The sequence below is a fragment of the Montipora foliosa genome, chromosome 2, assembly GCF_036669935.1.
Source record: "Montipora foliosa isolate CH-2021 chromosome 2, ASM3666993v2, whole genome shotgun sequence".
Lineage (NCBI taxonomy): Eukaryota > Metazoa > Cnidaria > Anthozoa > Scleractinia > Acroporidae > Montipora > Montipora foliosa.
In genome coordinates, this window is record NC_090870.1 from 41,809,669 (window position 1) to 41,836,996 (window position 27,328).

At 38.7% G+C, this 27,328-nt stretch overlaps 2 protein-coding genes across 2 annotated transcripts in view; one reads left to right on the forward strand and one right to left on the reverse strand.

Annotated features, from left to right (window-relative positions):
- Positions 1–159: 159 nt before the first annotated feature.
- On the reverse strand, positions 160–4,083 carry LOC137993130 (small ribosomal subunit protein uS2m-like). Its single transcript, XM_068838815.1, has 4 exons — positions 3,954–4,083; positions 3,740–3,877; positions 1,813–2,024; positions 160–960 (listed from the first exon to the last, which is right to left on the reverse strand). The coding sequence occupies exons 1-4, from the start codon at positions 4,003–4,005 to the stop codon at positions 445–447; spliced, it is 918 nt and encodes a 305-aa protein (XP_068694916.1). The 5' UTR covers positions 4,006–4,083; the 3' UTR covers positions 160–444.
- LOC137993129 (rab GTPase-activating protein 1-like) overlaps positions 4,083–27,328 on the forward strand; it is a 23,434-nt gene continuing 188 nt past the window's right edge. The window contains exons 1-22 of the mRNA XM_068838814.1: positions 4,083–4,392; positions 4,524–5,833; positions 9,186–9,236; positions 10,210–10,433; positions 11,704–11,770; positions 12,961–13,063; positions 13,655–13,824; positions 14,211–14,346; positions 15,732–15,883; positions 16,347–16,445; positions 17,945–18,058; positions 18,182–18,256; positions 18,581–18,706; positions 19,535–19,678; positions 20,345–20,386; positions 23,044–23,172; positions 23,281–23,373; positions 23,587–23,697; positions 24,559–24,663; positions 24,996–25,079; positions 25,152–25,223; positions 25,433–27,328. The exon at positions 25,433–27,328 is cut by the window's right edge and continues 188 nt beyond it. Of these exons, the coding sequence (XP_068694915.1) occupies positions 4,892–5,833; positions 9,186–9,236; positions 10,210–10,433; positions 11,704–11,770; positions 12,961–13,063; positions 13,655–13,824; positions 14,211–14,346; positions 15,732–15,883; positions 16,347–16,445; positions 17,945–18,058; positions 18,182–18,256; positions 18,581–18,706; positions 19,535–19,678; positions 20,345–20,386; positions 23,044–23,172; positions 23,281–23,373; positions 23,587–23,697; positions 24,559–24,663; positions 24,996–25,079; positions 25,152–25,223; positions 25,433–25,720 (3,327 nt within the window). The 5' untranslated portion in view covers positions 4,083–4,392; positions 4,524–4,891 and the 3' untranslated portion in view covers positions 25,721–27,328. The remainder of the gene's footprint in view (positions 4,393–4,523; positions 5,834–9,185; positions 9,237–10,209; positions 10,434–11,703; positions 11,771–12,960; positions 13,064–13,654; positions 13,825–14,210; positions 14,347–15,731; positions 15,884–16,346; positions 16,446–17,944; positions 18,059–18,181; positions 18,257–18,580; positions 18,707–19,534; positions 19,679–20,344; positions 20,387–23,043; positions 23,173–23,280; positions 23,374–23,586; positions 23,698–24,558; positions 24,664–24,995; positions 25,080–25,151; positions 25,224–25,432) is intronic.

Here is a 27,328-nt window from a genome sequence, read left to right on the forward strand (position 1 = left end):
TTTTGCGCTTTGTTTGTTTGTTTGTTTGGGAGCGTTGCGTGACTCCGGCCCGAGCGGCTGCGAAAGAGACTACCTTGAGGCCGAATCATGAGCAAGAGAAGTGAGCCACTTAAGAGGAAAAGGTGACGGTCTAAACTCGAATCCACAACGACGACAGCATTGTTGACAGGAAATAACTGTACAGTATCATTTATTAATGTACTTTAAAACAAAAGGTTACTATAAGAGAAGAGGACACCAGGAAAAACACAGGTTTTCTCCTCAGACAAGAACTGGTAACGAAAAAGCTTGTATTTGCATACTACTTCCAGGACATTGGTACAATAATCATGCAAACAGATGATTTGTGTTCTTTTTTATCAAGATGATGTTACGTTATACTTTCTTTTTGGAAAAACAAATTTTTCGAAACACACACTCACAAGTTACCGGTACATGAAATTTTTAATGCCTTTGATGCTTGTCAACATCCTCAAACAATTCATCGAAATTCGTGTTCTCCGAGTCCTCATCAGCCTCTTCTGCCTTTCCGCGCCATAAACTTCTTAACCGCCTCACTTCCTTTGCTTTTAAAACTGCCTTCTTGAATAAGTTACAATACAGTTCAACTGCTGAAGGAGAATCGTCATTTCCCGGGATGGGATACATGATGAGATTTGGATTACAGTCACTGTCTACGACACCAATGCTTGGTACATGTCCTTGAGCTGCTTCCTTCACAGCCAACACATTTCTTCCTAATGACGGCAAATGTAAGAAAATAATCAAATCCGGAACTCTGGTCATCCCAGTCAACATCAAGGAATTCGTTAATGTTCCTCCTCGCCATCTTCGAGTGACAAAATATTCACCACATTCTCTAGCAGTACGTTGGGTCAATTCTTCAAACTGAGGATGCGTAGAAACGAAAAGGATGATTCCTCTTCTGTAGGCAATGTGGCACAGAACATTCAAAGCCAACTGTTAATGAGAACAAAAGTTGAGAGTGTTACAATAATAATAATTATTATTATTAATGAATTATCTATTGATGCATGCAATGTACTGGTGTGAACACCAAGGAGTGCAAAGCCATCAATTTTTCCCAAATTGCATAGTGATACATTATATCATTTTATTCAAGGGAGTGTTTAACATCCTAATTACAGCTACTGCAAGCAATCTGCATGAACAATAGGCTCCAATGAAACTGCTTGGCCAGATGAGGGAAATAACCTCCTCAGAGGTCTTTGTTTGTATGGGAATACTTGCTACTTAGGCCAGTACCTATATGAATTTTGTGCATTATAATGGCAAATTTCGTTGAGGTTGTCTTTTTTCTGTCTTTTGTTCTTTCAAGCCTCTACTGTCTTCATCAGTGTGACTGATGCCTGTAAAAGAACGAATTATCCAGTTTTAAATTTGGTCCAGGCCCTGCTTGGTCTTTGTATAATTATGGCAATTATATTAGTGCGCATGAAAACATTCACTTTTCAGTGCACTCTACGAAATCACAAGTAACTGAAGTTACTGTGTTCTAGTCTGATTTACTCAACGATTGGTAAGATTGTGCTGTATTTAGTCAATTTGCTTTGCAAACTTACAATTATTTCTACAATGTATATTTTATTTTTGTCCTAGATACCAACGTTTTGTTGAGCCATTTGTCCCACCTCTATGTACATGCTACTTCATTTCAATCAAATGACTTCAAAGTTGATATTTAAAATGTATGTCATACCACTACAGTGTCTGTTTTCTTTGCTGGGTAGGGATTAATGGGTTTGGTGAAAGCCAGTGAAAGATCCAGGAGGTTTGTACACTTGTACATACCCTCAAGTGTTCTACTGTTTCATTAAGATCAATGATGTGTTGATGCTCTCTTGTTCCAAAGAGATAACGCTTCATCAAGGGATTCCAACAGCCTTCATGGTGACCAAGATGCACTTTAGCGTCAAACAATTCTTTCATTGTGAAGAATTTATGAACTTCAAAGAAATCAGGATGCTCTAGAATGTTTTCACTTGTGTATATATCCACCCCATCTAAACAGTCAACAAGGAACAATAAATTATGTGTCACTTGCTGTAAAAAAAACTTACGACTGCATAAATCTTGTAAGCAAAATTCACCCTGCCTTAAAGGGGCACAGTCTTTGACTGGACCTAGCTTCTGTTAACCCATTCATCACTGAAGTGGCCCCAGTGGCAAATAAAACCATTTAGCTTTAAACAGAGTAAAATCTGTAAGTCTCACTCAGAACTGAAAGGCGATGCTTCTGGGGTGAATAGGTTAAAAGATAAGTGGTACATAATTTACTGATATATAGCTTTACCATTAGTGCCTTGTGGCGCTAGAATGATTAGACACGTTAATAAAGGTTATGTATGTATGTACTAATCCTTCTGTATCGAAAAATGACACATGTCTTGCTCAATAAATAGAATTAAGCTTATTCAACTGAACGCCCTGGCCCAAACCATCGCAATCATATGCAATCACACATTTGCTATGTTAACGTCGTCCTGGTCAGCAATGACTAGAAGACAATGGTGGCCAATTATTCAGCAATCAGTCTTGATTTTAGAATAGCTGACCACTTATTTGAAAGCCTACGTATAGTTGTACCCACCCTAAGAGAAAAAAGCTGACATCAACAATATCTTTGCTTTAGGTGGTTTTCCAGACGTATACAAAACATGAACCCCAGGTCCATGGACCACTCCTGTGGACCCAGTCCATGGACTACCCCAGTGGACAACCCCTCATTTTGCAAAGCTACGAGCAGATGAAAGAGGAAAGTGATCTTCACATTAAGCAATTGTCTCTTATTATAGAGACCTGAAAAATCCAGGTGGCTTCAACTGGATTCAAACCTGTGACCTCTGCGACGCTGGGGCAACGCTCTACCAACTGAGCTAAGAAGCCACTCAGTTGGGAGCAGGTCAATTTGTTGAGCTCATTTGTTCCAGTGAAGGACTTGAGGAATAAAATGAACTTATATTTGAAAAGTGAGTTATAGGCGAATTCCTTTGGAGCTACCAAAGAGGAGGTCTACGTGTCTATAACAGGCTATTCCTTAAATCAGTAGCACATAACTAGGAGCGAACAACAGCCGTATATTCCTGTCACCCCATTTTCACAGACCGCAATTTATTTTTAGATTAAATTTCCCGCTAATGAGACTCCTGCACGAGCCAAATGGCCAATCACAAGAAACTAACTTGAGGTCATAGCGTCACCAAACCGGAATTGTCTTTGTCTTTTTGAAGAAAAAGTAGTCTAAAAATAGATCGTACATGGGCTACTGGTCTGTAAAAATACCGTGACATAGGCTTAGTATGGGAGTTGTTAGCTCCTAGTCATGGACTCCTGCTTAAATGTTTCAGATAAGTGCAAGGATCACTTCTCTCTTTCGTCCAAACATTTTTCTGCTTGTAAAATGAATTGAGTTTACAAAATGAGGGGTGGTCCACAGGGGTAGTCCAAGGACCGTGTCCACAGGAGTGGTCCATGGACCTGGGTTGTTTTGTATACGTCCTCCTTTTCCTGTTACACCATCGCCGCCACGTTGGAGGACGAAAACAAAAGATCTCTCATTAGCTCCTTTTGTTCGTCCACCAGGAATAATGTTATCCGTGTCTCATATTGTCTGTGTCTTTTATCTGTGTCTCTGCAGATTCGTCTTCATGCCGCTACAAGAAGACAAGAGTGGCCACGCATTCCGTAATCATGAATTAGCAGATAAAAAAATAATTACCGATCTCTCTCGTGGTGATCACTGCGGAATTCGGTGATTGAATGTGATTCTGGACTGCACACGTTGTGGAAGCGAACTTCGTGCCAATCCGTCTTAGTCTTTTCACGGGTATTGACAGCGACGAGGTAATGGCGTTACCTATGGAAAGTAACAAAGAAAAGTTAATCGATCACCCTAAAAAAGCTACCTTTTTAGGAAAATAATAGAATCACACCTCGAAAACTTGAAATATGATGAATTGCTCGAACACATCGAGCAGTCGCCATATTGACTTGTCTAATATTGCGTTGTGTAAGTTATCACGTAACTTCCTCTATGCTGTCCCAGAAACCAGTGCGCGGGTAATCAGAAAAAAATATCTTGTCAAAGAAGGGAAAATGTGACCATCGAGTGTATAAAATACAAAGTTTGGATTCGTTAATTTTTGTTTTCCCGATCAAGCAATAGACTGGCTCCTGCGACTTTTGTGATGTCAACGATGCACCCAATAATATGAGGCAGACAGAACGGTGTCCTCCCTACGTACTTTGACGTCACTTCTGCGAGACTGCTTTGATCGAATATTTGTCTTTTCGCTTTTGAAGACCAGTGAACGAGTGGACAAAGGAGAATATTCCTCTTCTCGCCTATCAGAATCCGTGGAAAACGCAAAGGTGAGAAATTACAGCTGATTCCTTGCTCTGTATTGGCATCTGTGATAAAGGTCGCCTGAGTCTTTTTCCAAGTTCTTTTCCGAAGCATGTCATTGTACATGTTGGTTGAGGATTACCCATTTAATTTGCAGATAAAAACGCAGAGAAGAGCTCTCATCCCACCGTCTTCACTGGGAAAGTAGCATTTCGCCGTGCCATCGGTCGAGTTGACCGAGTGAGGATAACATTTCTGGGAACATCCGAACAGATCACATTCTTTTTTAACCACTTTAACGCAAGGTCTACATCTCTATTTGAATAAGGCGTCATCGAACGAACTATTTTGACCTGGATCAAATATTCAGTCGTTCATATTGATAATAAACGATAAATTCTAAAAAAACTCTGCCGTATGTATTTGAGTCAGGAAGACATTTAAAACACTGTTTCACTAAAAGTAAAATAGGAGAAACTCAAAGGGTTGATTTGTGAAATCTTGATAAAAACGGTCGAAATATTTATGGCAAATATAAACTCACAAATAGCTGAACAGCCCCTTAAAGCTGATAGTAGCCCCAAACAACCTCAGAGCCCAAGTTCCAAATCGGTGAATGGTGACCATGAATTTATTATGTTAGCTGCTCATGATATTGAATCTGATTCTGGATCAGCTGTTTCTATGTCATCCATGGACAAAAGTAAATCCCAGGGGAGTAGTGTGAGTAGTTTTGCTGATGTTATAATCCCTGATATGGAGGCCACCTTAGAGAAAGGTCCTACAGAAGAAGAGCTGCAAATATTGGTGGAAGATGCAGAAAAGGATATTTCACACAACAGTGGAACACCTCAAGATTTAGATTCTAGTGGTAAAGACATTTTGGTGTCTGAACTTTGTGGTGATACCATGAAGCTTGATAGGCAAGCATCATGCGAAAACCAAAGTCATGTGAAGAATTCATCTGTTCTAGATGGTGACCAGCTTTCAAGTGAACAGAGTGTTGGGTTGGCAAGGGAGTGTTCATTGTCTGCTGGTGAAGCGGAAAGTAGTCTCGCTTCGTTTGACGAGTCTTTGCAAGATAGGGCTAGTACTCATCCAGGACTCTCTGACGAGGAAAGTGATGAGAATGCAATTCTTTTTGATGGTGTTACTTACCTTGGGTCCTCTACTGTCAATGCACCTGTCAGTGAAATTGAGCTGAAGAGAACAATGTCTATTCTAAGAGAGCAGACAGAAGTGACAATTGATGTCTTGCTTCATGTTGGCTCAACAGCAGACAAGCTGATTAGGCTGAAAGATCCTGAGAGTCGCAGTGACATCGCAACTTATCGCATACAGCGGATTTTGTTCTGTGGTCGAGGTGATGCTGAAGGAAGTGAAAGGGACTGTTTTGCTTTCAACACTGTTCATGGAGATTCAGATATCTTCCACTGTCATGTATTCAGATGCAAAGATCCAGAAAAGGTAAGTTCATTAACAAAAGCTCCTTTGTGCATGTAGGAGGGTTATGAATGATTTTCCATGTGCATGTTTTTCGGGCTATGTTTTTCGTGCTAGTATTCAGGGCCTGGTATATCAACAATCATTGGATTGTCAGTAGAGTCTACTTGGTAAAGCAATCGGAGAGTAGACAATGCCTACAAAGTGTCAGTCCCGCCCCCTTGGTACATGTAGCAATAAGTTTGTCCCTTCCCTAATCTTTATCTTCTTCATAAGTTTGGAACAAAGTACCAAGAACATGGGCAGAGATGGCAGAGTACTTAAAAAGGTGGGGTGGGGGGTGAAAGCCAATTGCAATTCCTGTTTTTTAGCTCATTGACCTTGTCTATTTTGTAGACCATGGTGTGAAGCTGTTTCTTTCTAGTTCAAAAGAAAAAAATCAGTAGTTGATTGCTTTCTCAAAATTAATGTAGGCCAGCGCTGTTTAAAAGTCCTTTGTAATATTTCGCCAAGCACAACCGAGATGTACATGTAAAGTGTTGTGAAAAGATTGTGATGTGGATATTTTGTCAAACCATATTTGTGCTTTGCATGCAATATTTTTGGTACCGAAACAAGGTTAGTGGGGTGGGGGCTGAGCCCCCCAACCCCAAAAAAACTTTATCTGAGGGTGCTAGAGGCACCCTACCCCTTGGTCCACTACATTAATTTTGGTGGATCTTCATCCATGCCAAGCTACCCAAAGTTCTGTTGCAATTTAATTTTGATGAATGATTCTTGCAATTCACTTGTTACAAATTTATCACCTCTATTTGGGATACACCAATCTTCAGTGTTGATGATTTTGTCTGGGGCTTCTGATCAAGATTTGACATGGTAGTGCTGTTTTTAATATATTCCTATGCTTGTCTTGGCTATTATCCTTGAGAAAAAAAAAACTGAAGTTCTTTTTGTTAAGGAATTAAATAAGGAAAATGATCAGAGAAGAATCCTTAATCAAAAGCTAACTATGCAGACGATTCTAATATAATATCACCTGTGTATGATACGTCTGATAGATCTGAGGAACTAGTTAAACAGTTTATGGAGTGGTCCAACAATAACGGTATGTCCTGCAATCCGAGTACATGTAAATGCAAAAAAAAGGTTTTTAAGAAGAAAGGTTGTACACAGGTTTTTCCTCTCATGTCAGGTATTTTGCAAACCAGGGAGCTCTCCATTCTTGGTGTTACTTTCGAGGAATATTGCCGATGTACTACACATGTACAGAATAAGCTAATCAAAGCTAACAAATGTCTTTTTGAGTGAAATGTGAGAATGATTTACACATATTAAATGAGAGGTTTTACAACTGAACTGACTGGGAACTCAGAAAAATCCGAGCCCCAGGTGGAATTCAAACCCACGACACTCCGTGACCTAGTTGGATGCTCTAACCACTGAGCTACTGGAAACTCATGGTGAGCAAGGGTGAAATGTGGGTCTTTGACTCGAGCTGCATCATGCAGCTACAGAGTCAAATAACAACTGACAGCATAGCTCATAACTGCTTCGCACACTCACACTAAGGCATATCTACATTTTGCTCACTTGGATGGTTGGTTGGCCGCATTGGAGATAATTATGCCTTAGTGTGACTGCGCGATGCAGTTATGAGCTATGCTGTCAGTCAAAAAGTAAAAAGTGGTGCATTTATATAGCGCCTTTATCACAAGTCTCAAAGGCGTTTTACAATGATCAATTTACCCCCAGCGGACTGGAAGCATATACAGCTTGCTGGTACTCATTTTACCGACCTCGGAAGGATGGAAAGCTGAGTGAACTTCAGCGGGAAAGAAGGTCGCCAAATATTCCACTCTCGGCAGAACCGGGAATGGAACCCGGGACCTTAGGGTTGGAAGGCAGAGATCTTACCAATGCGCCAACCCCTCCCCCCAGTCAGTCGTCAGGGTGGGATTTGAACCCACAACCTTCGGATTTGATCACCGTTGCTCTACCGACTGAGCTACAAGGCCAGAACGGGAGCAGGCTGTGGGTACATGTATGTGAGATGTTATTCACAAGGACAAGTTCTTGCTCGGCCCAAGCCTAATTTAGATAATCATGGGTTCAAATCCCACCCTGGTCAGAGTTTTTCTCTGTCCTTGTGTGCACCCAGTTCCAATAGTATAGGGTTGATCTCTGATGGAATAATTTGGTATAAAAAACTTCACAGTAGTGTTAGGCCTCACACAAACTTGGAATCATTACTGTCAATATGCTACTGAAGGACAACAACGAACGATTATATCTAAGGCAGTTAAGATCTATGATCTATTAGAAAAACAAGATAGGAAAATATTCGACAAGGTAAAACATCAAAAGAAGCATCCTCTGAGAAACCTTATGCCTAAACTGAAGGCACAAATCTAGTCACTGGCCAAAATTAAACATTGATTGAGTGAAGAACTCCTATTTAATCCCCTAATTTTTAAATATGACCTACAGCTGTAGCTTTGTAAATGGTATTTTGTAGATATTATTTTAAAAGAGTTAGTTCTCTAATTATTATGTACAATGTAAAATTGGGAGTTTTGTGACATACCGGTACACTGTAAGATATGTAGTTTTTATCTCATGAATTAATAAAGACTATTATTATTATTATTATTATTATTATTATTATTATTATTATTATAGTTTACAGTGCTATTAATTGCTTCTTTCAGTCTCCTTGAACCGGGACCAATCCTTGGTCCTGAGGTACCAGGGGACTTATTTATTTGATGGACAGAAACCGTCTCTGTATGTGCGGCGTTCCTAGGAGGACGATTATTATTATTATTATTATTATTATTATTATTATTATTATTATTATTATTATTATTTAACAATTATTCGCCGAAGGCAAAGTGATTATCGGTGAATATTCACCAAGATGAAGGCGAGGTGAATATTCACCGATAATCACTGAGACTGAGGCGAATAATTGTTTTAGTATAAATACACAGGTGATTATTTCAAAAAAGAGAACAAAAAAATTTCAATGCGAAATCGTCTTCACTTACAGTGGCAAAACGACTACTGGCAGCCATTTTGTCTGTCGAGGTGATTATCGGCTCATAATCCGAGATAGCAAGCCAATGAGAGCGCGCAATTTTGTATAATCACCTGTGTATTTATACTAAATTAAAATCAGTGAGTCTCGGAGTGAAATTTTACACCTACACAGGATAATATTGTGACCTGAAAATGTGCTAAAAATAATTATCATAAATAAGACCCTGAAGTCAATCTTTGGGCCCATCAGAGTAATAAAAACTTGAAACCAAGTGATTATTGGTTACTTTTAAATAACTAGCCTTATGACATACTTTTTTGCAATTTTTTTCTCCAGACTGGTCAGATTTTGAGGTCCTTCTCTCAGTCATTCCGAAGACACAGAAAGGTAGTTCTGTTTCCCTTTGTAAAGTAATGGTGATCTACTGGATGTGTAATTTTAAAATTTATGAACGTTTGTATACCATGCTAATGGTCTTTCCTCAAGTTTTCCCTAGTTTCTAGTTTTTTTGTTTATTAGGAAGACAAAGGAACAATAGTAATGTTATTAAAACCGAACTAATACAGTCAGTATCTGTTTTGTGTTAACACGTTCATAACTCAGCAGTGGTACCCAGCCTCAGCTTATATGCAAGCTCTGTTCTTAGGATGTTTGCAAAGACACCATGAAATGCATACATGTACATGTACACATTGACCCCAGCACTTCTGAAAGGGCTGCTGTTAAGAGAAGAGTGGGATGAGAGGTGCCACAGAAGATGGGAGTGTGCCCGCCTGGCAACTGATGCTACAAACATCCACACATGTCACCACTGCAGTTCCCTGTGTTGATCAAGCATTGGCCTGTTTAGCCATGAGAGGAGCTGCAGGGCTCAAGCCACTGAGCTACACGACCATTGAAAATGCTGTGACTGTCACTTTCTGACAACAAAATTAATGCTGTCATTCATGGCTCTGAGTAATAACACAACAATTGCGATTATTTAATTCTGTAATTCTATCATTATAATATTGCTTAAATTAGGTTTTGTCTTTAATATTTCCATGGATTGTCTGTGATTGTAGATAATTTTGAAAAGAACAGCATTATTTTAGCATGTTGATGATGATAATGATGACAATAATGATAACAGTAATATTGTTGTTATTATTGTTAATATTATTATAATGATTACAAATATTGTTATAATAATAATAATAATAATAATAATAATAATGTTATTGTTTTTATTATTGTCATTACTATCACTGTTGTTATTTTATCAACGTAAACTGTGCATAATAAGTTGAGGAACTTATGTTTGACAGGGCCCAGCTCATTATTTTAAAACATATTGCTTCTATTTTATTTGGCTTTAAAGAGAAAACAACAGCCAATAGAATCAACAGAGCCGACTGCCACAGTTACTGGTATAAGTAACCTCATCTTCAAATTTGATGTTACTCTTGACATTCTTGAGGAAGATAATAAAGGATTTTGTTCATCTGCAAGGGACAAAAACTGCTTCAAACTTCGACAAAACTTGAACAAGAAAGTGAGCATAATTGTTCAGCAATTGACAAACCAACATCTGATTGTGGAAAGGTTTGTAATGTTGCTTTTAGATGCATTAACTGTTGGTTAACATGTTTCTGGGTAGAGAAGAATAAAATAGGTGATATTGTGACAAAAATGACAATATAGGAGTGCCTTTTTAATCCATTCAGTCTGAAATCAATGTTGCTCAAGGCTCTGAAACACATGTATATGGCACATATCCTTCCCCCATTATCTTACATGGCTTGTAAAGTCCTGGCTAAAAATAGTTTAAAACTTGAGGAAAACTTCAGAAAAGGAAAACTTCAGAAAAACCTCCTTGAAATGCTTTCTGGACAGAAAGACATTAAAGCTCCAAAGCACCTTTCCGTGAATGATACCAGGACCTTGACTGTATCTGTTGCATCTTTGATTTCAAATCAGGCTGGTCTCCCTAAATAGCATCCACATTGATACCCAGAGTCTAATGGGATACAATCAATAAATTAAATATTACTTGTCCACCCACTAAAATCAAAGTTATGAAATGGTGATAGTAAGTGTTGTTTTCCGCTGGCTGAGGCATGAAAGAAGTGGAAAACATTTTTTCTCACACACATCTGGGAGTCTGGGTGCTAGTGTGTCTTTTCCATTTACTGTTTGTACATGTTGTGGGGAGATTTATTTGTATTCAGTCTTTGAGTTACTGCAGTTTTCAAATTATTTTTCCTGAATAGTTTGTTCGTCCTGTTATGAATGTACTCTTTCAAATTTGTTCTTTCATTGAGGTAATCTGTGATAATTTAATAAAGGTCAGGCGGCATGGTTCGGCTTGGCATGGGTACCAGTTGTGTGTGAGAATAATAATTATTTCTGTCTTTCAATCAAAGCTTCTCAAATTATGTCTATGAGAAGATTGGCCCTGTTATTTTGTGACATATATGTACAGCAGCATTTTGCTATGTTTTCATGTTTTCAATGTTTTGGTGAAAGTTTCTTTTGCTTATTTCACTTTTTCAAGATTGAGTTCTTCTAGTGTAAAATTTTGCTGAATATCAGCGTTGAACAGAATTTGGGAGAAGAAAAGTATTTAATTAAACTCCTTTGTTAATTTTTAATCTGAGATTAGCTTTAATCTGCTTTTGAACAACCAGGCCCAGGGTACTAGCTGTAGTAATGGAAATGGCCTCACACAAAGACAGAAAAATGTGAGTTCTTCTCTGTCCTGGTTGTGGACCCATTTCCATTACCAGGGCTAAAACATATTTGGATGACATGGATTTAAAGACAGCACTTGAAAATTACACTCTAAAGGATACATGTATTTTTACTCCACTAGATGCTTTGGCCTCCTTATTTGCCCAGGAAAGAATGTCCGTTACTCTGACATGCACTTGTTGAGTGAGGTATAGTAGGCTTTTTACATGTATTTTTACTTATCACAAGGATGGAATAGAATATTGTTACAGTATCAAAAGGCTCAGGAAAGGTTCTTCAATCTGACATTAATCTCAGGTCTGAACTCATGGCTACAGTGTAGTTGATGGCCTTTGGAAATGGTGCCTTAAAGGTTGGTTGCAGCCTGAGTAACTCAAGCATTGCAGGGAGGTAACCACCCCTGTAAGTAGCTGCCAATATGGGAACAGTCACACTGAAATAATATTGTTTTCAGTGGAGAAATACAGAAGCAAAGCTTAATTGCCTCATCCTAGGATCATGATTAGTTGAAGGGAGGGAAGTGAACAGAATTCACAATCATTCACTGGTTAAAACCAGCAAATGTTTACAATGAACATTTAGAGCCAGGCAAATGATCACTGTGAAAAGCTAGAGTTGAGCAAATTATTGTTTTACAATAACCAGGCAAATACAAAAATCATGGGAAGACAAGCAGGTGACGCCAGAAGATGAAGCAAGCAAACATGCCAGGATTGAATATGCTCATAGCAGAGACTGCTGGCCTCATAGTCATTGGCTCAAGATTATTTTGGTCATCAGAAATTTAAAAAAATTAGCAGCATTTATTGTTTCTCTAAATAGAGAGCCTAGCTGCTGTTATGGGTGGCCTATTTATCCCCATGAATTTAACATTTGTTTTTCTTGCTTGATTCAAAGATCTTGAAATACAATCATAATTATAATAATTATTAATAATTATTATTAATATCTTGCAAACCTTGTTTTCTTTTGCTGCAATGGAAGCTACAGCTCTCTTTTTTACAGTTCAAAACTTAAATGCCACGAGAATTTACAGCCCTCACTTTGTTTTGAAGAAACTGGCTAATCAAGGAAAGTACATGTAGTCAGTCAGGTTACTTCTGTTTAAATTGTTGTAGTCTTCATCAAACATTTCTGATCAGCAAGTCTTATTACTGCTTAAAATACCATCTACAATACTTGCTACAGTTCAAAATTAATGTATTTTGAAGAAACTGAAATTCACTTGAATGCTGAGTGAAACAGCATCAATCTTGCACTATCTCAAACTAAGATTGTACCATACAACCCTTCTTGAAAGTCTCCACAGTGCTACCTACACAAAATTTAGAACTTCAACCTTGTTTATACATGTAGTTGTCATCTTAAAACCTTTCAGGTTTCCATGAATGTAAGCGATGGAGGCAAGACTTACTCCATAACTGGTCTGTGGGACCCAACCATACGTGACTTGTTGGTTTTAAATACAGAAACTCCAAAAGGTACTGTTAAGATAATGTCAAAAAAGCTTTCAGAATGTCCGTCTCATTCTGTCATTTCTGAAAAAAGAAAGATAATTCCAAGCCTGTCTTTCTCACTGAGCTACAGTAGGTCAACTGTGTTATTGGGAATTGCAATCTCACCAACTCCATTATCATGTTGTTTATTTTCAATACGTTTGCCTGTAAAAATAAATTGTGCCAATCTACTTGGGGTCCACTGCCAAAGCTGTAAAAGTCCAAAACGAGATTATACAGTTTTTTCTCAAAATTGTCATGCAACTTAAACAGATAAAATAATTAATGCTTGGCCCTCTTTAGAGTTACTGTAATATTATTCCTGTAATTTTGTGGTTCACCTTTTTTTTTTAGTTTTAAAAAAAATTCAAACCAGTTGGTTCAATTTTGATTTTTGTTTGTCTAATATTCATCATCGTAAATTATAATAATATTATTATTAAACTTACATTTTCAAATGAAGTAAGTTACTTGACCCTTAAAATGGCAAATTTTAATCTGTGAAGGTCTTCATCAAAGTATTGCATTTGTGTGTCATTTAGTGCCTGTAAGTGAAATGCTTTGTTTTCTTTTCAGACACGAGACTGTTTCTGACAATTGCTGTGGACTTGGTTGTCAAAGGTGTAACAGAACCAGTTCGGTTCATTGTGGAGACAAAAGCAAAAGTCTACCCTAGTGGAGAGAAATTCTTTTGGAGTTCCTCTAAACCTAAATTTCATGAGACATACATTATGGAACTCAAGGAGGTGAGGAAAGAATTTTTGTTGCATCTTTACTGTTAGTTTAATAGAAGTGGCTTGTGGTACGGTAGCTTTTAATTACTGCCATGCATCAAGCTTGTAAACTTGTTAAGATAGTTTAAGATCTGTTACATATCATTACGATTAAGTCCCTAAGACATACTTTGTTTGCAATAGCTCAGCTTATTTGGCAAGTATTAAGAAAAAATAAGTGTAACAACATATTATTATAGTGTACTAGTGGGGCCAGAAGAACTAATTACATGTAAATATTATTGTCAATGTGTGATTCCTTAAGTTTAGAATGAGAAGAGTCACTCTCCCAATAGAACCACAGAAATGTAGGACCTTTTTCCACCTGACTTGGTTGTTTCACATATTTTCAATTACAGGTTTTTAATTCTGAATTGAAAGAGAAAGGCTTTGAGGTGAAGAGTCTTACAACAGAAAGCAGCTTGGAAGCTTCGCTAAGAAGGCAGCCTTTCCTGAAGAGACAGCTGTCAAGTGGTGACAAATCTCCTTCTGATGGTTAGTGTGCAAAACAGTTACACTGCATGGTGCTTGTGTTAAGAGATGAAAGGACTGCCTAGAGGTGACAAAAAATAACGGTTTGGTTGAAGTGTAGGTGATTCCATCTTTTTGACCAAGTCTGTAAGCTGCAACAATAACAAAGCTAGGGACTTTAAGAGCTACAACGCAGTCATCAATGAGAACACCATGCACGCATTTTGGCACATATTCTTGAAGTACTCTGCACAACAACAACGAGAAATCACCAAATTGACGACAATACGAGGGTACAAATGTGAATCTTTCAGTCTCTATTTTTACTCTAAAACTGCTCGTACCAATGTATTTTTAGGATACTTTGCCCACATTATAGGACATGAACAAGATGGCCGCGAGAAACTTACGATAGCTTCAAGTTATTTTTTGAGTTGGTGTTTTTGTCAACGTCGGCGTCAGAGATCTTAAAGTCCCTAACATCTGCTTAACCCAATGACTCAAACCTGAACTACCCCCATTTGATGAGTAAAATCATCTAGTGTACGACAGAGTAAAATATATTAAGTCTCACTCCAAGGGGTCAATGGGTTAACTACTAATCAAGGGTGAGGTCTTAACAGGAAAATCTCAAATTGAGGCCTTGCCACATATTGACTAAGGGATACATATATATATCAAGCATTTATTTTTATGGGAACTACAGTACATTGCAATATTTCTGTTGTAAATTAAAGTACATGATGATGATGATGAAGATATTATGCTGATGTTGGTGATGCAAAGATTTCAAACAATTTGATTCAAGTTAAGAGGTTGACCAATATTCTTGAAATTCATGTTACAGAATTAAATTCTTCCATACAGCTGTAGGTACTTTGTGTTAGAGGGAAATAATTTTTTACGCAATAGCCCTTTTCACGGTTAGGTTTTCTCATTTGCATTACAATGTAATCTAGCATGTGTGTGAGGCAATTTCGGGCTGTTTTGTAGTTTAAACCCGAAATTGCCTCACACCCACATCAGATTACAATGTAATGCAAATGAGAAAAACTAACCGTGAAAAGGGCTATTGACTCTACTCCTCCTATTAATTAACAATTATTCGCCGAAGGCGAAGTGATTATTGGTGAATATTCACCGAGACAAAGTCGAGGTGAATATTCACCAATAATCACTGAGCCTGAGGCGAATAATTGTTTTAGTATAAATACACAGGTTTTTATTTCAAAAAAAGAGAAACAAAACACATTTCAACGCGAAATCATGGACTTCCCATGCTTCACACAATCACCACTTAATGTATTCTTGTCAAGCCATGTTTTTAACCAGTGTTTCATAACTTAAGTACTGTAGTTGTTTGGTGCCATAGCATCAGAGCTAACCCGTCAGTGCTGTTTGTCCTTTAGATGATGATGAAGATGATGAGCCATTGTTGTCAGGATCAGGTGATGTGCAGAAGGACTGTTCAGTGGAAGAACTTGGTACTTGGGCAGACCTGCTTGCAAAATGGAAGGATGTGACCATGCGACCAAGGCAACTGCCAGGGCTTGTTAGAAAGGCAAGCAAACTATTTTGTGTTAAATTCAACTTATGGGAAATCAAAATGATTTCCCAGGCTCTTGGGCAATCATCGACTGTAGGGATGGGTACACCTTGTATGATTTAACTCAAGTTAGTCAAATAATTTGAGTATATTATTGTGTTGGGTGAGTTATTGGTGGCTGGCAGTTCCTAGTATGACCCTCTCGTCAGACTTTCATGTCATCCTTGTAGCTCTTCTGGAGCTGGAAATGATTGTGGTGTCAAGCCTGCAGACCTTTATGGGGAACTTTGGAAGAGGATTAATTTTTTCAGCCAAATTAATTAAGTTACAGTACATATCATTATTTTAAGCTAGCATAAATAATAATAAATTGAGTGATACGTTTTTCAAACAACTCCCAATATAATTTTCTTTAAACCACTTTCTTTGGACATTGCCTGAATTTCATTAGACTTCTTTTTCCTATTTTTTACCCAAGGGGATACCTGAGCCAGTTAGGGGACAAGTTTGGCAGATGATGGCTGGTCTTAAAGAAAATGATGAACTTCTTGAAGATTACAAGCACTTGCTTAAAAAGGTATAACTCAGCTTTGCCCAAAACTGGAGGTACCTACTCCATTGACATGTAATGTGTTAGGAAAAAGTGGTAGGAACGGGAAAGTTATTGCAAATTGGGGTTCTTACTTCTGTGCATGAGAAGCCTTTGGGCTGGAATGAGTGTAAAGTTCATTCATGACAAGTAGTGTTGTGAAGGATTGAGACTACATGTACATGTATTTTGAAAAGAATGATCTTTTCAGTCAAAGGGCCACCGACAACCACAAGTCTTTGTGGGCGTGCAAGCTATCAGCGCCATTTTCTGTAATACAGAAACTAGTATTTCTTGAAAAGTCAAATTCCATCGCCTCACATCGTCGTGTTTTGGATGCCCAGTAGCTTCAAGCTTTGTTAATATTTCCCTTAATGTTTAAATATTGTATTTTTGGCATTATTTGGGTGTTGTGTTCGTGTTAAAAGCGAAATGAAAACTGTGAAGAAAGGTCGTCCGCCGAGGAAGGAAAAGCGCCATGTTATTTGGCTCACTACTTCAACCTTAAGATTATGGAACGAAAGGAGGAAGGCGTTTGGATTAAAAAACAAATTGAACAGCGAATTCGCAGAAGTTCTTCTTCACGGGATGTTTCGGAAGCGAACCGGCCGATTCTATTGCCCGGATAATAACAACAACAAAGGCGCGCAAAGGACACTGGTTGTCGGTCGCCCTTTAAGGACGGAAGGTCAACATAAGCATTCACAATGAACCCTCACTGAGACTGTTGTAACCACACATTCTGTACTTTAAAATTGTTGATGCTTGAGCCATCTTTTTAACTTTATACAAGTGAGATGGTGTAGCAACCAAACATTCTTGGCAAATTTTGCTAAATTGTTGTTCCACTTATTAGCCATTTTCATCAAATTTGCCATTTTTGTCAAAATTGCCACCTTCAATGGTGGCCCCTTTGCCCTTTCATCTGACTTGTAGCTAAGGCATACGCAAATTTTCATCTTTGTCACCAAATTTTGCTTAATGCACCATTTTTGACAAAATCACCACTGCCAGGAGACCTCTTTGCCATCTCATTTGAATTTTTGAGACTTTTGCAAATGTTTGCTTCATTTTGTCACCATTTTCACTAAATGTACTATTTTCAGCCAAATCACCACTCACAAAGTTTGGCAAAGCAATGGCGAAAATCCAGAAGTTCACCAACTCATCAAAGTTTGGGCAAGTTTGACATTTTCGGTAAACAGCTATTTTCGCCAAAAGAAAGGACGAACACTAAATTACCTTTAGGTGCTTGAAACAAACTTCTGAAAACACAAGCTAGCGAAATGTCCCCCTAATTTTACGAGAACTCACTTCCGTTACATGTTTATAATTTAAGTCTTAAGGGTAACATTTTCTTGTCACTGTCGAGGCACATCGACAACCAGTTGGGCAAACGGATTAAAAAAAACCCTTGTTCGCTCGCACGCTGCTCCGCTATAAAAGGTGCAGCAAGGAACATTCTTTATTGTATTTGAATCAATCAGGAATCTCCAACAGAGCAAGTGATCATGTGGGACATTCATCGAACATTTCCAGCTCATGAATACTTTAAAAGCAGTGGAGGGCAGGGTCAAGAGATGTTGTACAAAATCAGCAAAGTAAGCTTGAAATGAATCTTGTAATGATTGTTTAGTGTATCCTTTTTTTTTTTTGTATTATAGAATATTAACGTAGAATATTTGCCTGCTGATATTGCATCTGGTTCGTTTCCTTTCTGTTAGGCATACTCTGTATATGATGAAGAAGTAGGATATTGTCAGGGACTTTCATTCTTATCTGCAGTTTTGCTGTTACATGTGAGTAAGATAATGTTGAAGAACCCTTTGTTGTGTGACTTAATTTTAGTTTTGGTTTTTTTTGTTATTTTTATTATCAAGCTGCAACTATTTTTTGTCACCTTTAATACTTCCGAAAAGAACTATGGCAAGCTGCAAAAAAAAAAAAACATGCCATAGAAGTTTTCTCTCTCTTTCTCTCTCTTCATTTCTTTAGCCTCAATGTTTGGCTGTGACTTGGAATGGTAGTTCATACTTCTAGAGCTATTAGAAGGAAGATTGTGTTGCTCTTAACTTGACTGTTCTTGAAAAGATTGTTGTTCTGTTATTCTCTTCAATACATAGCTTCCAGAGGAGCAAGCATTTGCACTGTTGGTTAAGGTCATGAATGATTATGGTCTTAGAGATATCTTCAAACATGACTTTGAGCAGTTACATGTCAAGTTTTTCCAGCTTGAAAGAATGATTGAGGTAAGTTAAACAGTAAAGTACCTAGGTGCTGTCAGTGATATGCTCAGGGACAAGACATCATATTGAAGATACCAAAAGCTGTTACAATATTCTTCTGAAGTGCTGCATTCATACTTAAGTGAAATATGTAATTGGTCACTGGGTAGTTGGAACTTTTCAACTAGATGATCCAAGTTCCTTTAGTTTCCTTGATTATATTTTTCTTTAATTAATCAACCATTCTGATCCCCTTCCCTTCCTTGTAGTGTTGGGCACTGAATTACCAAGGGGCTAGCCTTACACACTGGGGCCAAAAGAATATCACTTCTGGTAGCCGCTAAATGCTATGACCATTCAAGTTTAACTCTCTCTCTTAACCGGTGACTGGTCGGCTAGTTGGTTGAGCATTGGACTATTGTGGGGGAGGTCGCGAGTTCAACTCCAACTGAGGAGAAACTGCTGCCTTGGTAATTTCATCAGCACTGTCGGAGGCAGTGTGGTCCAGTGGTTAGGGCGCTTGCCTTGAGATCCGGAGATCCCGGGTTGAAGACCCGCTCTGACCACTCGTTGAATTTGATCCTGGTAGTCCCTGGTTCAACTTCCCAGCCACACTTGTAAATAGCCAACTGGTTTGCCTCCAGCCAGTTGGGATTCTTAACAGTTGTTGTTTTTCTGTTCTGTCGTTTCGTTGTGTTTCATTGGCCCTGAAAAGCCCCTATGGGGAGCGGTCAATTAATATGTAATTGTATTGATTGATGGTTAGACTTTCAAGTCTTCTCGGATAAGGACTATAAACCTTAAAGATCCCAGTCGTGAATGGTTAAATTATGTGTTTTTTTTTTTTTGCAGGATTCCATGCCAGATCTATACAGCCATTTTCAATATAATGAGATAGAAACCCATATGTTTGCATCACAGTGGTTCCTAACCTTATTTACTGCAAAGTTTCCATTACCAATGGTCTACCGTATCATGGACCTCTTTCTCTGTCATGTAAGCTATCGTTATCTGTGATATGTTGGTGCTGGGGTATTTTTTTGCGTTGCGGAAGACCATTTACATGTTTGATCTATAACTCGGCTCTCTGTACTGCATAATATAAAAGTTGGATGGCAATTTTGAGTACTAGAAATTTTGTTTCAAAGACAACTGAGAGCCATGCATGGCCAAAACAGACAGTATGACCTTTATCAACACAACTACAACGTAGCATTCAAGTTCTTGGTGAACTGTAGTCTTGCCAAAATATTTTTCATACTAGAGACCTTTTAGATTCTAGGACGAGGACGAGAACGCAGTCGTTCTTGTCCTAGAATCAAAAGATCCCTACTGTCTGGAAAGTGGTAACCACTTTCAAAAACTGTGTACGTTGAAGGGGCTTCTGTGAGGCACAGGAGTTTCAATGCAGCCTGTCCTTTGCCACTAGGGAGAAAAAACAAAGAAAGAAGGTTGAGGTGAAGACACGGGCCAGGCAATGGCGGATGGCACCAAAACAACAATTTCTGATAAGCGATCTCAGGGCACCTGTACTGTACATTACACCCCTCTTTTCTGTACCTATGTGAGCGAAACGTATTTTCCGCTGTCAGAAAAAAAACACACCTTTCTCTTTCATTTGAAGTATTGTCTTTATTAGTTATATTGTCTTTATTCTTGCAGGGAATGAGAGTTATTTTTCAAGTGGCTTTGGCTCTCCTAAAGGTAAGTTAATTTTTTGGTTTGAAGCATGTTTCGTGGGTCATGTCAAAATCATGATTATTCGAATCTTGTTGAGTGTTTCAGTCCTTTTAAATTACGACGAATGAGTGAACACTATTTAAAGGGGCTATGTCACGCAAAATGATGTACTTTCATGACACCCAAAAATGCCAAAAATGTAGAATCAAACATTGCAATGACCACTTAAAACTTTTGAACAACAAAAAAGAAATACAGCAAAAGGAAAGAGCAGCATGGATGGACACAAATGGACACGATTTAAACGGATGCATTTGGTTAATCTTGAAAAAAGTCGGCCTGACGTTTTTCAAGTTTATTGCAAATCGTCTGGGTAACAGTCGTTTTTGCTCAGTGTCTTCTTGTTCTTGATGTAACGATAATTTTATCAGTAAAGGAATTCCATTTTATCATTTCGAGTTTTAAAGGGAACCTCCAGTTCAACAAAAAAACAACTTTAAATCACAGGAAATAACTGTTATAGTCAAGTCAATCTAAAATATTTTCAAAGAAAGCGTTTGTATCCGAAAGAAATAAGGTTTAGAATCGCCCATTTTTGTTTCCAAGTTTTGCGGGCGCTGCCATCTTGAATACTTGTGACGTGTTACGGTTTCCCTATTGTTATTAAACAAAAGCTCTTTGTGTCAGAACAATAGGGCAACCGTAACACGTCACAATTATTCAAGATGGCGGCGCCCGTGAAATTTGAAAGTGGAAATAAGCGATTTTAAAATTCACTTTTCCTGATATAAACACTTTTTCAAAAACAAATTTCGAACAAATTTGTTTGTAAACATAATATCCTTCGGTTTAAAATTATTCTGTAGTAAGAGCGGAGGTTCCCTTTAAACTCGTGATTAATTAACAATTAGTCCATGAGCCCCCGTTGGATACGATATGGTAAATGGCCAGCGAGGCGCGAGGCGCGTAGCGCCGAGTTGGCTATTACCAATCTTGTGTCCAACAAGGGCGAATGGAATAACTGTTTTATTAAATTTAAATTTTCAACCTTCGGTTTTGGGTTTTGATTTAAGTTCATGAAACAACCGAAAAGTGATGTGACTTCCGGACGCCAACAATTTTATGCTGAACGAGTGCTGAGCGACATTTGCCGCAGTCATTTCCATATAAGGTGAAACGCAGGTATAATGGCTGGTAACCGAGATCCAGTGAACCAATGGGAAAGCTAGAATTGCATTATCCATGGTTGAGAATTTAATAACGAAGGATATCCCCTAAACACCGTAAAATAACGTGACATAGCCCCTTTAGGGCGGTTTTCAATTGAGTGTCGAAGGTAATTAGTGAATTTCGTTGGTTTTGCATTACTTCACTCAGTGATTGGTTCAAAAGTTCTCGCGCCATTTTTTCAACCAATCAGAAGTGAAACCAAAACCAATCGTGGCTCGCGTGTGCACATTTTCCCGCGCTTTGTGTCGGCTACGTGTAATTACTTCGAGTTCTGATTGGTTTACTGGATTGTCTCTGTCCTTTTTGATTGGCCAAAGTAATTACTTTGGTTTTGGTTTTACGACACTCAATTGAAAGTCGCTCCAAGTGCCAACTGTAATTAGCGCTGAGGCACTCTGCCTCATTGGGGACGCTCTACAGAAACCAAATCAAACAACAAATATTAAATCGTAGCCTGGCTTTTGAGGAGATGGAAAACCCGATAACCAGAAGAAAACCCTCCCGAAGCAGAGTAAAGAACCAACAAACTCAACCCACATGTGATGCCAATTTTGGGCAATTTTGCCACATTTGTGGGAGGCGAGTGCTCTCACCACTGCGCCATCCTTCTAATTCCTAAATTGCATTCTGCGTCATATTCAGTCTCTGGGAAATACTGGTCGACGACTGGCCAAGAATGTGTCCGAATATCAACGTATCGTCTTTAACACGCTCGATGCACTAAATAAATATAAAGTGATATTAAAATTCGATTAAAACGCGGTGATTTGATATATCTTTCGCTCCTTGAGACTCTTCAGTCGTTCGTCGTGTGAAAATGTCAAATTTCTGAGATTCTTATTTGGAATCGACAATTTGACATGTAGTTAATTATTATTTTAATAGGTCGAGTGTATAAAAAGACAGTATGTCTAATTCTTGTCCAAATTCCGTCTGTTTTGCTTAGAACCGGATAGCGGAACGGTCCTTACATAAGAGGGTTAATTTGATTTCGAATAATTGTAGTTCTTGTAGTTTGTAAACACAAATTCTACCGACTATTATAGGAAATATCCATAGTTCTTCTTAATCCAAATACGCAATCAAACCATGAAGTCACTGGGTGGCAGGGTTGGCCAGTAGAAGATGTCACGAGAACGTTGTCTTCAATTACCTAATGGTGCAATGCGAGTTTCTCGCTCTAACCTTGAAACAGTGCCTCTTCAACCCTTCTACGTCGCAGATCAAGCAGTCATTAAAGACAATGCGTGCTAATTCAAACTAAGGCCCGTTTCAAACGTCGAGCTTTGCATGTGCCGAATCTGATGCAAATGAAAAAATCTATTGTTTTCGCTCATTTGCATTAGATTCGGCACATGTGAAGTTCGGCGTTTGAAACGGGCCTTAATAACTTTTCTTAGGCTGTAATAGGTGATAATGACCTTTATGTCATGTTATCTTATCTTCACCAGGCATCTCGCAGGGACTTGATTCAAATGGATTTTGAATCTATTCTGAAGTATTTCCGAGTATCAATGCCAAAGAAATACCTTGATGAAGAAGAGTACAAAAAGCTTATAAACTCAGCAATGGGATTCAGGGTACAGTTAATCATCATTTCAAGTTTTGTCTTTCGCTGTTTCTTCTTGTGAAGCACACACTGTCGGTACGCGTTTTAAATGCACTTGTTGTTTTGAACCGAATTTTAGGTGACCAACAAGAAGATGAAGAAATATGAAACGGAGTACTTAATTCACAAAGAACAGGAAGCACAACTTGAGGATCCAGTAGAAAGACTTCAGGTGACAACACCTAACTTTAGCTTGTTGCCGTTTGCAAGGGCAACTCGCCATCTGATTCATTCATATGATACAATTTGCTTGGCAACGGGCAACCGGCAAAAGGACAACTGAAGAATTCACAGTGCTTTCGCCTGATGCCTAGCAACTTGTGTCATGTCCTCCCCACGGGCCTATTACACCTTTCCATCATTCATGTTGTTTTTTCTTTTTCAGCGCGAGAACAAGAGACTGTTTGAGGCCAATATGAGACTTGAACACGAAAATGATAACCTGGCGCATGAATTAGTTACCAGCAAAGTAGAACTGCACAGCAAACTAGCTGAGGTACTAAAAGTTCACCTACTTATGCTAAGTGAAAACGAACGTCGACATAAGTACAAATGTTCATCAAAATCAATCACGGCCTCTGTCATTTTGTCGAAATGCTCACACGCGGGGAATATAGAACGAGTGCTTAAATTGGCCAGACAAGGCCAGACGTAGCAAATTTCGTTGTGCTTATGCTGTGTTTCGTTTTCACACAATGCAAGCGAACGCAAGAATAAGAGCAAACACACAAAAAGGAAAAATTTTGATCCTTTGCGTCCTTTGCGTGGCTTGTGTTATGCTTGCGTTAACCCTGGTTTCACGGTGAAGTAAGCGATTTCATACTTGCGCCTGTGCTTGCGTCGCTAGTGAAAAGCAGGCTTAAACGATGTCTCTTAATTATAGGATTAGATGCATTATATAAATCACCTTAGAATGAAATTAAGGGTGCGCTGGATGCAACCCGACAACTGTTCATATATATATCATATATCATCATATATCTTTATTTACCCGGGGATTTTTTTTTTAGGGTAGCTTGGTGTAGCTAATATCTCCGAGCATTTACCCTCCCCACCATGATACACCACAGAAGACAGACCACAACACCGGGAACTACATGCCCTGCTCTTTGCGACAAGTGCATGTTTGTTATTGCTAGGCAAATTATTACTTTTGCGTGCCTTGAAATTCATTCACTTCAAACGGTTTTGCTAGAGAGGAATTTAAAGGCATGAGAGCCGACAAACTGAAGATTTTCCAGTTTAGTTTGCTTCTGTGAACATGTGCTATATTCCTTCGTTTAACATTGCCTTGCTCAGCTTTTACTGTCTCGCGCATTGTGCAGCGCTTGTTACTTAAAGTGGTTGTTGTTTTCAGACAGAAGAAAAAGTGGAAGAACTGTCCAAAGCACTGGAGAATGCCACAAAATCACTGTTGGAAGCAGAGGACCAGAGAGAGAAATTTAAAGATGAAGGATCGCAGGTTGAGTAAAATGAAGCTAGGTTTATTACAACGCCGAAGCTGCTTGTACGGCACTAGAAGAGCCAAAAGGCATCGCACTCGCCCATTTCCTTCACTTTGGGCCGCGCTCCATATGTACTCCCAGTTCGCTTTCGAATTTCTCTGAAATACTCAATGGAAAATCTTTTCGCACTGAGCGGCTTTCCCGAGATGAAGATCGAAAGATACCCTTTACTGTTCTGATGATTGTCGTTTTTACGCACACAACACTTAATATTCTTCCTCATGGTCTGTAAACATTTAATGCTGCCGCGCCATCATGCTAACATCAATCCATGTGTTGTTTTCACTAGGTCAAGGAAATGTGGAGGCAAAACATCGAACAAGCTGAAGAGGAGAGAAAGCGACACACTGCCATCATAGAAGAATACAAAAAGGTACAAATGTTTCTTGAACCATCTTGCTCGTGATTCGCTAAAAAAGTAATCATGACTTTTTTTAAATATCAGATCTGTAGTCAAATGGACGAAAGAACTGAGAAATTGAAGGAAGATTTGCACCAAGAACTTCTAGAAGTCAAAGTAAGTAGTTGGCTAGGGACGATCACCATGTCGTCATTTCCACCCTGTCATTGATTGACATTTTCGAAATCGTGACTTACGAAAATTTGCCATTTTGAAAGGCCATCTTTCATTGAAAGGAATGGCGCTAAAATCTGTATACCTGCCCAAGGTGTTGAGCACTTTTCATACCCTCTTATGCCAGTAACAATTCCAATCATTTCCCACAGAGACGCGTTGGATCCTGTGAGAAATGCGCAGCGCTGTTCTCAGATGAAGGTCACGTATCACTGGATGGAGACGGCCGCGTTTCATTCAAAACCAGCGTCAAGGTGGTGGATACCGAGCAACGCCTGAGGGAACTAGAACTGGAGCTTGCTCAAACTAAACTCTCTTTGGTGGAGACCGAATGTCGTTCCCAGGAGTTGGAACATAGGCTCGCGGCCATTGTGGCCGCCGCTGGAGAAAACAAACCCTGGTTTAAGAGAATAAGTTTAGCTAAAGACACCGGGAAATGACTGATATTGGAAAGACTGTCGAGCACTTTTTTTTTAATTTTCCACCAGAAAGGGGTAAGGGATTCATTTTTTGCAGGGAGTACAAGTCCGCCCTACAACAAAGTGCTCAAAGCTCTGTCTTTCAGTGTTAATAGCCGTTCATTACAGTTGAATCGCCCATCAATTCGTTGTGGGTGAGAGAGTTTTTAATGGAGAACAGAATGTGGGCGCTGTTATCTTGTTTTAGTAAACTCGTATTCGAAACACACGAGAAGGACTTTCCTTATTCGGTTTGTCCTGGAAATGATTGATGCAAAGATTAATAAGTTGTAATTTGTTATTTAGAAATCGTTATTTAAGACAAATAAGCAGTAGTAAAACATTGTCGGCTCGTATTTTAACTGAATTACTCGTCTGCAACTTAAAATACAAAAGGAATTGGTGCAATTGGCCTATGGCGCCCACAAGGTTACTTTTACGAGTAAATGCGGAAGATCACTTGGTTTTTTTTTTTTTTTGCCTTCGCCTTTACGCTTGGTTTCTGTAGTTTTTAAATTGAAAGTGAAAAGCGAGTTTGGAATTGCTTCGATTCATTATTTGTACAAGAAGAAATTACCTGGAAGAATCTCGCGTTATAGGTTACAAGACCAATTCGGCTAACTCAATGTTGTACCCAATTGAAATCCTTTGGGAATAAAACGTTTTGTTCCAAGTATTACATATCATTTAAATGTGAATGCTACATTATCATGCAAATGCAATACACAAAGAATCTTACCCCGATGGACTTGAATTGAGTATAGCATTAAGTTAGCCGATTTGGTCTATTCAATTAGAGGGAAAAGTAAAACCCAGAGACCATTTTCCCCATCCCATAATGCAATACGTTTTGGGGCTTCTTTACATAAAAGAAATACAATTTAGTTAGTCCTGGGACTGTATCATGCTTCAGTGAACTGGATATCCATTGTTGTAATCCAAATAATCCCCCAAAATGAAATGTATTATGGGATTTGCGAAAATAGCGAATGGTCACCAGCGACAGACTATTAGCAAGTCATGGAGGCTTAGGGGAACAAAACGAAGGAAACGGGATATTAACTACACTCTCAGTAATTGCCCTCCTTTTTGCTTTATTCCCAAAGCCTCGATGTCAAGCTAATATTAACCGATGGCAAGTGGTCCATGGTAACTTGCACCAAAGTGGTTTCCCGCTCTTTGCTTCGTCCCTGTTCATTGGGTTTTCGTCATGATTGGCTCTTTTGATTTCCCGCCTCTTCTGTGACTGGCCGAAGCATGCTGGAGCTGGGTTGTTTCGGCTTTGTTGCACTCAGTTCAAGGACTGTAATGCAGTAACTATTTCTTGCGATGGAATTTTGTTTTATATAGATGTCCGTTATCCAAAAAAAAGCCAGCATTTGACTTGATTTGCGTTAATTGTTAATTTGAGTTTACAGAGTCCCCATTTGGTGCTCCAGCGCTAGAACGACTAGACGCTCAAATAAAGTTCTTTTCCTTTCCTTTCCTTTCCTTTCCAGTGTGAACTTTAAATCAGTTCGCTCATCTATATCAGGTTTTTCTTGTAATTAATGTTCCAGCGTAGTTTTCTAATATGTTGTATATTTGCGT

Excerpts from the sequence above, each read along its gene's own strand:
- LOC137993130 (XM_068838815.1), bottom strand. The coding sequence starts at position 4,005 with ATGGCGACTGCTCGATGTGTTCGAGCAATTCATCATATTTCAAGTTTT. Across the intron at positions 2,025-3,739 it reads GATCACCACGAGAGAGATCG|ATGGGGTGGATATATACACA; the intron begins GTAATTATTTTT and ends TTGACTGTTTAG. Across the intron at positions 961-1,812 it reads AAACAGTAGAACACTTGAGG|TTGGCTTTGAATGTTCTGTG; the intron begins GTATGTACAAGT and ends TCTCATTAACAG.